At 45.6% G+C, this 10,986-nt stretch overlaps 1 protein-coding gene and 1 long non-coding RNA gene across 2 annotated transcripts in view; one reads left to right on the top strand and one right to left on the bottom strand.

Annotated features, from left to right (window-relative positions):
* Positions 1 to 7,027, bottom strand: part of LOC135376830 (methanethiol oxidase-like) — a gene marked incomplete at its 3' end in the record, with an annotated part of 63,504 nt that extends 56,477 nt beyond the window's left edge. The window contains exon 1 of the mRNA XM_064609284.1: positions 6,925 to 7,027. Within this exon, the coding sequence (XP_064465354.1) occupies positions 6,925 to 6,931 (7 nt within the window). The remainder of the gene's footprint in view (positions 1 to 6,924) is intronic.
* On the top strand, positions 367 to 2,051 carry LOC135376829 (uncharacterized). Its single transcript, XR_010417881.1, has 3 exons — positions 367 to 791; positions 864 to 1,085; positions 1,903 to 2,051. It is a non-coding gene; the product is annotated as an uncharacterized LOC135376829 (long non-coding RNA).
* Positions 7,028 to 10,986: the final 3,959 nt, after the last annotated feature.

Below are 10,986 nucleotides of genomic sequence, written 5' to 3' on the forward strand. Positions count from 1 at the left end.
GCGAATGAGTTCGCAGCTGCTGCACTGTTTACTTATCGCGGAACGGTGGAACCCGCCTGTCCGACATCTTCAAGCACAGATACGTGAAGCCGCGAGAAGAAGTAGCTGAAATCCACTGACAAGTACGAAGGCGCGTACACGTCACAATGCCCGTTCTGGTGCATCTACGTCATAAAAATGGCTGCGCCCATGTGTGTTTCGGAATGAATTATCTATTTTTCTGACATGGTACTGTACCGAACTGAGAGAATGAAGGTGCATTTTGGGGAGAGCTGGATGTGGGCTTTCAGAATATCATAACCGTTTCGACTATTTGGGATATCGGCACAGCTGACCTTTAAAGGGACAGTCGCATTCTCCGAGGTCAATTTCGAAACTAATGCGAATTCTAATTCCTTGCCGAGCACTGAAATGGGCCCGAAAATACCATTTCGATCCGCGGCGTACTTTTCGCGCAATCCGATGAAAAGGAAACCGGAATCCTTGCGCCCTCGCTCTCTAAAAGTGGGAGCAAACGTCACCCGGATAAAGCCAATCAGCGCGCGCCCTGGGTAAATGCGAGCCGCGCGCCTGTTTGGCGATCGCGAAGCGAAGGCGAAGGTAGCAAACATGGAGTCTGAAAACGAGAGTGATGTTTCTCTGTCTGGGGGAGATTCTGACGAACATGTAAGCGGTAGCGGCGACGAGTTAATGCTGGATGATGACCTATACTCTACGGACCCAATGCCTCTGGAACCCGCCGACCATGCACGAGATGTGGCTGCGGCTAACCCGCGGGATGACATTTTCAGGTGACGTATCTCTTTGCATGGTTGCCGTCGGATGTGCGAAACAGTTTAGAATGTTGAAATTGTTGTCGGCAGGTGTCTGTGTGGAGTCTGCGACCCACAGGAGCCCGACGAGCGCCTGTGTTGCCATTCTGTTGCCAGGGTGGTAGAAATGTGCAACAGTGCCGCCGTGCAGTGCATAACACAACACCCATTACTCAGGGACATCTGACTCCGTAGGGAGCTTCTAGTGGTGTACGCGCCTCAATTCTGCCGCTATGATCAACATTTTAGGCGACTCAATCCCCAGGACCACAGGTAAGCCTGCTGCAGTGCTCTTCCGTTTGCTGTGATTACGACCGTAATGATTTTTTCGGTTTAAATGACCTCCCATCAAGATTCGGAAGGGTAAACTCGGGTGCTAGTCGGGTGTTGTTGGTTACGCAAATTGTCGAACCTAAAGTGGACAGGGGTTGTATACAAAAGGGGCGGCTATTCTCAGCAGCTTTTTGGCCTACACAAGTTTGTCCCCCATAAATCATAAGCGTGGCCGACAGCCGTGGAACGACCCAGAATCCTGGTCCAACAATTCCATTAGGAAAAGTGAAGCAACACAGTCGCCTCAGCTAGTCTCGATATGCTCTCAATTATGCCAGTTAGCCATGTCCTGATTGGCAACACAAAACTCTGATTGACAGATATCCAGTGGGAATTCTGAAGGATAGTCTTACAAGTCTGAAAACAGAAGCATTTGAGGTGCCAATAAAGGGGGGGGGAGCATGTTACTGAAGAATGTAAGAGTAATATATTTTGGGAGAAATTGGATTTTGCCGGAATATTAGGGAAGCTGGTTCGGGAGGGAGTTAGCTGTTGGAATCGGGTTCATCCTGAAAGAGGCGGACCATTTTTCTGTTGTACTATGTCGCACACCTGCCAACGTTCCACATTCAAAATGCGGGAGACCCCGGAACTAAGAAAGGAATGCACAGGCTTTGAACTCCAAGGTTGGGATAGTGTCTGTCTTCTGTTCTGGCCATTGTCTTCCCAACACTGTGGGAGATTTGGCAGGTATGCAAATGCCCACAAAATATAATGCTAAACAAAAAGAAATGTCATGTGGATTTGTCTTTTCCAGCTGCCTGAGGTTCACGGTATACTCGTCATTCACGAGATGGGTCTGGGGATACCTTGGTCCAAGGAACAGACGACAGGTTCCTGGATGCGTTGTCCGAGCCATCAGGAGGGAGTTCCCATCTACGTCCTATCAAGGCTATCAGCGTTGGACCATCGAAGCAAGGGTGTCTTGACAAGAGAGACAAGCTGGCGCATACTGATGGCTGGAACTGGAGATATGTAGTGGCAAGACAAAAATTTTGCTGACATAGGCACACTTTGTGTAAATGAGCCCTTGGTCATCCCCCTTGCCTCCCATCAGAGGTTTAGGAGGATGCTATTGGTGTCTGGTGTACGGATAAACCTATCCGTACACCACACACCTATAGTATCCTCCAAAACCTCTGATGGGAGGCAAGGGGGATGACCAAGGGCTCATTTACACAAAGTGTGCCTATGTCAGCAAAATTTTTGTCTTGCAGCAATTTTCGTCTTTTCGTCATTGCAGTGTGGGGGATGTTTTGCTTGTCACTCTGTATCTCCAGTTGCAGTCAACAGACTGTCTACCCGTCTGTACAGCAAAAACTACTACACGTGGCAATATTAGCTCTGGCATCAAATCCAGACTGTACTGCACTAATGCGGCGTAGTGACGGGAATAAAGAATGACCCTATAATTGTATCGATTTATTGTACAGTGGAGTATGACGGAGTGGGAATAACGAAATAGCATAGGTTTATTTGCCTCCCATTATGTATGGGAGGCAAATAAACCTAAGCTATTTTATTATGTTGTGCTGTGGTTCTACATTAATGTGGTGTGAAGTCTGGGCGGTTACAGGTACGCTGCCACAGGGATGTTAGGAGGGTTCATGTTGGCAGATCCATATCTGGTGTACTAATACGCTATGCAAGCCTGTGTCCATTGTTTTCCTCTTCCTGGAATCAGGGGATGACAACCCCCTTGTGAGATGCGCCGTGAAGTGGGTCCCCAGCACTTGCTTCAGCCATGACCTCCGCATCTGAAATATGGCCTTGGGTGTTAACACTCAAAAGAATATGTTGAGGGCCTAGCAGGTACAATAACAAATATAAAAATGACTATGCAAATAAATCTTCCCTTTGCGGTCCCTATTTCACTGGCACAGTTATTTTCCTGTCGACATTACGTTATAAACGCTGGCAGCCGCATCACACAAGATTCCTTTCACAGAACTCTACAATTTTCAGGGCTCGTACATATCCATTATTTTGTGGGACGTGCAAAAAGAATTGCAATATTTTCGTGGCTTGACAAAACATACCAAATCCACTTGATTCCGTTGACGTGCTTGCTGCCGCCTGAAATAGAGCCAGAAATTAGCAACAAGGCTGCAGTAGAATACTGATGCAAGTGTCTCGGACGTAGCCAAACACAGATTGCGATGCTTTCACATCCCTGAATGCTACCATCAAGCTTACACTATGAACTGTAGAAACATCCACTAGCTGCAATAAGATTAGAATAATGCTGTCATGTGGAGTGTTACGTTACTCCTGCATAATACTGGCCACAATTAGCACAGCAACAACACACCAATCTTTTTTCTCTTGAGTACGCGTACTATTGCGTCAGGATGCTGCAATCATTGTAATAATTTGTGTACATTAGTAGCCGGTGTGACTGTGACGTTACAATCGGCGGCGAGGCCAGGTGTTCGCGATTATGTTTACTGTGACAACTGATATTTTTCATCGCAGCGTATAGCTGTGACCACGCAAAATTGTCACTTACCTCCGTTACTGGTTCCTGCCCTTGTTCCTGATCGAATGTGGTAGGGGTGGTAAGCACGGCGTCAATCTTCAGCCGCTTCTGTTTCTGCTGTAGCCCAAGCCAAACTTGCAATATCTTCTTCATCAAAATAGGCGTCGTCGGCGAAATGACAGGAACAGACCCGTGAAACATTCAATCCTTGGGCCACACCACAGTAGTGGCTGCCGATCGCTGCCTCCCACTTTCGTTTCGTTTCGCCATTGCGAGGTCGGTGAAATGTAAGCTCGGGATTCGCGTTATAAGTCTTTCTGCACCCGAGCACGTAGCACCGGTTTCCTGGCTGTGACATCGCACGTCAACGGCGTGAAATCCTAGGCCACACGCTATGGTTCAAAGTACTTCAAAGCAAACGCGACAAGACAACAAGAAAAAGGGGCAGCCGCACGCTCAGACACACACAGAATCTGCGGCGGGAAGGAGCGCCTCCTGATGGTTGGTTTATCCGGGTGACGTCATCCAGTGTCGGCGCCTTGCGGGGATTGCCGTGCGCGCCGGAAGCGCGAACATTTAAAAATCGTTTCTGAGTCAACCAAGTGGATTTGTGCGGAGAAAATTTGCCGGCGTACATTATGAACGACAGGGAACATGACCATAATAGTTCCGGAACACGCTTCCGGATGCGACTATCCCTTTAAGGTTGATAAATGTTCATTGTTTCCAAACACACAAAACGATTTACGCGTTCCAGCATTTCACGGATAAGCCGCTCCTCTGGCATTTAACGGAATACCTGCCCTTTTCATGAATTGTCATACTTAGTGTCCTACCTCGGTTGTGCGGTACCTGCCCCATTTTTTATGAGCCAATAGGTGAACACTAACAGCAGGAGCAAACCCGAGGCAAAGCAAAGGGTACCTAAGTTGTACAAGGTGTGGCGTCGAAGAAGGAAAATTGCGGCCTCCGTATCTCGGAATTTAAAAAAAAAATTCTCTCGCGGAATCACAGGAAAACTGCGGTCATTTACAGCGTGCATCTACCTTTTCCGGCAGAAAGACCGACACGTTCGGTATTTTGCAAAATGCCCGACGCGAACGGGCATTTAACGAAATGCATTCGCCGCTTCTCTAGGCATTTCACGAAATGCCTGACTTTTGTGCGTTTTGCTAAATGCCTGAGCGATATCAACTTAAAAGGCGACAGCTGTCGAGTTCACCAGCGGCTTGCTGTAAGCTTCAGTACAGTGTTGTTCAACTTTGGGAGTGCTACTCAGTCGTCATGTAAACTCTGGGCGTTCAACGTTGAAGAATAGTTGACTGGAGCTTTCAGCCGGCGTTCATGTAATCGCAGTGAATAGTGGGTTTTAGTGCATCAGAGGAATTCTACGAAAACGACACCATCAAAGAAGTTATCAAATTAAAGCTTAGCAATGATGTCACTCGTTCGAAAGAAAGAGGGTGATTGGCGTATTTATGGAACTGTTGTTGTAAGCACCGTCCCATGTACTAAAAGTCGCCAATAGAGTTTTAGTGCATCGTATGCTATCGCCATTGCGTACGGAAGGGATAGCGTTCATGGTTCTGCGCACATCCACAACAGAAATAGAACTCCGCGCAACACCACCAATGATATCCCTTCCGCAGTAAGGAATAGTGTCGATGGTTCTGCTCACGCTCATAATAGAAATCGAGATTTGCGCGGTGCGCGGAACCACCAACGCCCTTACGTACACATAAGCGATAGCCGTACGATGTACTAAACCCCTCTACTCTAGGACAGTGATGGGCAAAGTACCTCAAAATTATACTTAAAGTACCAAGTACCTGGCGACATTAGTACTTCAAGTACAGTACAAAGCATCCAATTCCAAATGTACTTTAAGTAAAGTACAAAGTACTATAGGCAAAGTACTTCAAGTACTCATCAAGTACATTGCCAATTTAATTTCTATCACTTTGCATTTCGCTGTTTATTGTGTGTCTTGCTTTTTGGCAAAACTTTTGCGAGTATTCTTCACAAATGCTCTCAAGCCATAAAGTCCTAGGTTAAGTATACTGACGCGTGAATATGAACTTAATCAGATGTCATAATTTGCAGTTACATGTAGAGGGGTAATCAGTCAGCTGTGCTCTGACTATGCAAAATAGTATTATATCCTGAATGATCCAAGATCACCCGCATAGTGGTGTGTTCCGGTACTAATCTTCTGCTATAACAGGCTAGGAAATTTCAAGGGGAAAAATACAAGCCAACCGAGATTATATATTTCTGGGTATACCTTGCTGATTTTTGAAATACAACATGTTTAAAAAAAAGAATTTGAACAAAGTAAAAAAGGATGAAGCAGAATGCAAGCCTTTATTTTTATACGACTGTGATCTGCAGCAATGTAATCCATGTGACCAATTAAAAAAACGTAAAATGTAAAAGTGAAAGCATGTGTGTCTTTCGGAGTGTTCATCGTGAAATACAATCACACATATAATGCGAAATAAATGATTAATAATTGCCAATGAAGGAAACTATATAAAAAAGCATAGAACCCTGCATTGGAAAAACTGATATGGCAATGGACTAAGTCATTGTGCTGCCGGTTGCAGTGTCATAATGTGTGCGTGTCGTTGTATTCCATTTGTTTTACATAATCATAGAAACGTTGATACTTTTTCAACATATCGAGCCTCTCAACGATAGGTCTGCTTCAGCAAATATGCTCTTTAACAACACAAAAATCATTTTTGTTAATGTCAGACTGGGACTCTTGGTACTGCATCCCACTAAAAGCGCTAATATGACGGCAAGAAGACGAAAACTCAGACTGAGATAGCCCTATCTGTGTGTTTTCGTCTTCTTGTTGTGATTTTATCGCTTTTAGAAGGGTGTATTTTTTATACTCTTCTGTGATTTTTTGTCTGGAGTCCAAGTGTGGCTACTTGAGTTCTTGATGGGACGGTACTCGGCCAAAGGTACTTTAAGTATGGTACAAAGTACACGATTTAAAATGTACTTAAAGTACAAGTACACAGAAATGTATTTTGAAGTAAAGTACAAGTACACAGAAATGTACTACTTGACTACTTGGTACTTCAAGTACTGCCCATCACTGCTCTAGGAATGACGAGGGACCACATGCAACACTCGATACAGTTGTCGTGAGCAGAAACCGAGATGATAACCGCGAACAGAGTTGTAAAGCCCAGAAAATATTGCGGCGAAAGAACACCGGAGAAAAGTGCAGCGCCGACGAGCCCGTCAAAACAAATCTCTTGAACGATGAATGCACGTAGTTCTTACCCGACATTTCCCGGCAATTGCAGCTGGAGCGAACGACAACAGACGCAGAGATCCACACCGCACGAACACTTGGGAGTGTCTGCCCGCGGCAGATAGAAACCGGAAGAGCAAATAAGTAGTGGAAAGGGAATTGGTTTGCGCTGAGAGCGAGAGATAGCTGTTTCAAGGACAACTCATGTGCAGAAAGCGCCGAAACGTTCAGTCGTCGATGATTGATAAATGGTCGCACTAGCAACATACGCCCCGGAAAACATATGTTGCGTGGACCAATGAATATACAGCAAAATAAATTCAGCGCATCAGGTTGTGTTCCAATCAGACGAAGATTCGTCTGTACGATACTGTCGACGTTAACACTAATTCATTCTAATGCCGTGAAACTTCCTTATCTTGAACACGCGGTGCACCTGAAATGCGTCCCACTTAGGGACGGAAACACAAACAATGGAAAAGAACATAGCTGTGCTGCCAGAAATGTCCTCCTTCATCAACTTCTGGTTATTAGTGGCACCTGAAACCTGTTACCCACTCTTCACTTAAAAGTATTGCTGATTTTGGTAGATTCAATTCAGTGCGGATTCCACTCAATGGCATTACCTTTGGAGCTTTTCGATCAGCATGCTGCTTGCTTGAGAGTTTCAGTGAGGTTTCAGAGACTTTGAGAGTTCAAGAACTTGTCTCTCAAGTGTTAGCCCACTTTTGATCACCTTGGTATGGTGCACATATGGCTCTAGAGTCTAGACCAACCGAATGCAAGTGCTCACACTAAAGAATACTTACAATGTAGACTGACAGTACACCTGTTTGGACTCCAAAAACAACAACAACAAAATACTGAGCATGAGAGAATTGATGTTCTGAGGCTGGAACAGTATAGGAAAGAAAAAAGGTGAGAGTGAAGGGCACTAGCTCGTTCTGAATATTTTCGGTGCAAAGATGGACTGAGATTTGAATTTAACCTAACCTGGATTTAGAAATGCAAACACCTAACTTGGACTGACTTAATAATAAACTAACCAACACGCTGTTCCGACGTGACCGCCCTGCTAAGCCAAACGGCCGCTAAAATGTGGCTCTCCTTCGCTAAAACGTCTTGCATAGACATTGAGAACTTGTGAATTAAGTGGTTGAGTTATGTCGGACATGATATATAAGCTTACGAAGGAAACAAGCATTCTCTATGGCTGTCCTTGTTTCGGGATTGGGAATTTCGGAACCGGGATTTTTTTTTTTTTTTGTTAGCTGAGCTTCTTTTTCAGTTGCCTAAGTTGTTTCAAATCGATCTAGGAAACCCATCAGTGAAGAGGGTGAGGTGAGAGGCCGTCCACTTGCAGGCACGCCTGAAGCGTCTTTGTCAGGACTTGCATCCATGGGGCGTTCTTACAGGATTTTTTTCAGGGGGGAGACAGCAAAATGCTTCCAGGGAGGGGGGGGGCAGCAAAACGTGCAACCACCTCACTTCCTTCCCAAGCGACGGACGCTGCGGACTGTGCGTGTGTTCACGGTTCATATTATTATGACATCTGAGAAAAAATCATGACCTATGAATAAAGAGTACAGACTTTTCAGTAGTGACCTCTTGGTACGCACATGCCTCCGTTACCAGGACCTTCAAGGGAGAGATTTAAAAACCCACTACAATATTTGACCACTGAAATTCACGAATTTTCCATGTCTGTCCAAGTCGGTTTAACGAACGAAAGCCACAATGAGCGCCCGTTAGGCTTAGCAGGGCGGACACGACTGAACAGCACGTTGATTAGTTTATTATTAGGTAGTCCAAGTTCACTGATTGTATTGCGGTGTCCAGGTTAGTCTAAGTTCGCTGTTGGCAGTTTCCCGCGCGCGACTGTGCATTTTATAGCCAGATAACATTTATTTACTAGTTTATTCTGCAACGGAGATTTCGATCACTTTATTTCGAGGTACACCCAACTTCAGCTAACATAAAAAAGTCAAGTACGTAAATGAGCGCCATAAACGAGAAATAAAATCACATCACATAAAAATGCAAAATAAAATTACATATAAGTGCGGTGAAAAAGGTGGTGAGCAAATGTCCTGCCTCAGCAGTTTTTTAACTTTTTTTCTTTTGTGTGTGTGTGTGTGTGTGAGCAATTTTCCGGTGAGCAGCCGTCCTGGGTCCCAAGGCCCTATCTCACCATTATATTTATTTTCATTTCATTTCATTTTATTGCATATGAAGGCGTCCTAAGGGGCATTATATCAGGGGGAGGGCATGGAACAACAACGAAGGCCCACAAGAAGAAAAGACCCACACATAAATGAGATAAGCACTTCCGCGTAAGAAGCGTACACAGTCAAAATATAAAAATGTACATGTACAATCAAACTGAAAAAAAACTCTGTAATGGCAGCTTCAAAGTGAGGTCTAGAACTGATGGATACAATGTGAGAAGGTAGCTGATTCCAGTCTTTGATGTTTTTCGGTAATTAAGAAGAAAGAAAGGTGGTAGTTTTGCAACGATAACATCCAACCTTAAGTAGATGATCTGTTCGGCGGAAGATGTAGTCAGGTTCAGGTAGGAGGGATGATTTAAGTAGGTGATTATAATAGTATATTTTATGGAACAAACCAGCCGGGAAATATGACGCCCTTTTAGACAAAAGTGAAAGCCCTACAGAAGATTTGAGGGATGAGACACTCGTGAAGCAGAGATAATTAGTGCAAATGAGCGGGCAGCCCTATTTTGAATGCCTTTGATGGAGGTAACAGAGAGGATAGGTGGCGGGTCCCAGATTGCAGAAGCGTATTCCAGCTGTGGACGTACAAGCGTAGTGTAGGCCAGGCGCTTTACTTTGGACGGAGCCAGAGAAAGGGAACGACGCAAAAGGCCTAGAGAGCGATTGGCGTCCAATATTATCTTGTTGATATGGCCTTCCAAGAAAGGTCGGAAGAGATAATAACGCCAAGGTATTTTATGGATGAGACTGATTCCAAAGGTAGTCCTGATAATGTGTAAGTATTAACCGTATGAGCTTTACGTCGAGAGAAGTGCACATGCTTACATACAGTCTATATTAGGGTCATGCACCAGGTCGAGCACCAAGAGGCAATCTTCTCAAGATCAGAATAGTAATGCACAAGTGTCATCACTGTCAGATAGTGTGCGGCAAACCACGCAGTCATCTGCAAACAACCGAATCTGAGAAGTTAAGGATACCGGGAGGTCGTTGATAAAAGTTAGAAAAAGCAAAGGGCCTAAAGCGGAACCTTGAGGGATTCCGCTGAGTACGGGGGCGGGAAGAGAAAGGCCGTCAGTTGACTACAACTCTTTGGTACCTGGAGGATAGGAACCCGCGCAGCCAGGAAAATACCAGGGACCTACGAGGGGCGTTTCAAGTCAAACGGACTTTCTGTCTCCTGAGTGTACACATGGTTCGCGCTACTTCTTTTTCGTCATTTTCACACGGGAAAGGCCTCCGCGTTCACCACGTGGTGGTCCAAAGTTTGAGCAAAACAGAGACACGTGCTGGACAAGAATGGTCCACAACGAGGTGAGCGAGCACATCGGACAGTGAATTGTCATGAAGTTTCTCGTGAATGAAGGCGTAAAGTCATCTGAAAGTCACAGAAGACTTCAGGCGACAGTATGGCCACGATACACTTAGCCGCAGCAAAGCGTTGGAGTGTGCCAACGGTTCCGAGACGGGCGTACACTAGTGCAGGACGATCCCAGCCGGGGCGGCTCAGAGCCCAGTGTCAGAGTTCCTGAGAACATCCAACTTGTGGAGCGCCTGATCCTCAAGGACCGACGGATAACGTGTGTCGAACTGGCTCGAAAGGCGGGACCTTTGTGTGGGAACGTTGAACACTCTCATTCATGAAACACCTTGCAGTTTCGGAAAGTCGGGCCTCATCACCAAAAGGAGTCCTCCTCCTACAGGACAATGCACGCCCGCATACCGCGCATCTCACGACAGTGATTCCCCCAGAAATTCACTGCTGGGGGGGTGCCGAGCTTTCAAGGGAGGGGGGGGTTAGGCTTGGTGAAGGTTCCGCTTACGGAATTTTCCGTAGACCACGTGAAGAATTGTGGC

This window comes from Ornithodoros turicata, unplaced genomic scaffold (genome assembly GCF_037126465.1).
Source record: "Ornithodoros turicata isolate Travis unplaced genomic scaffold, ASM3712646v1 ctg00001327.1, whole genome shotgun sequence".
Lineage (NCBI taxonomy): Eukaryota > Metazoa > Arthropoda > Arachnida > Ixodida > Argasidae > Ornithodoros > Ornithodoros turicata.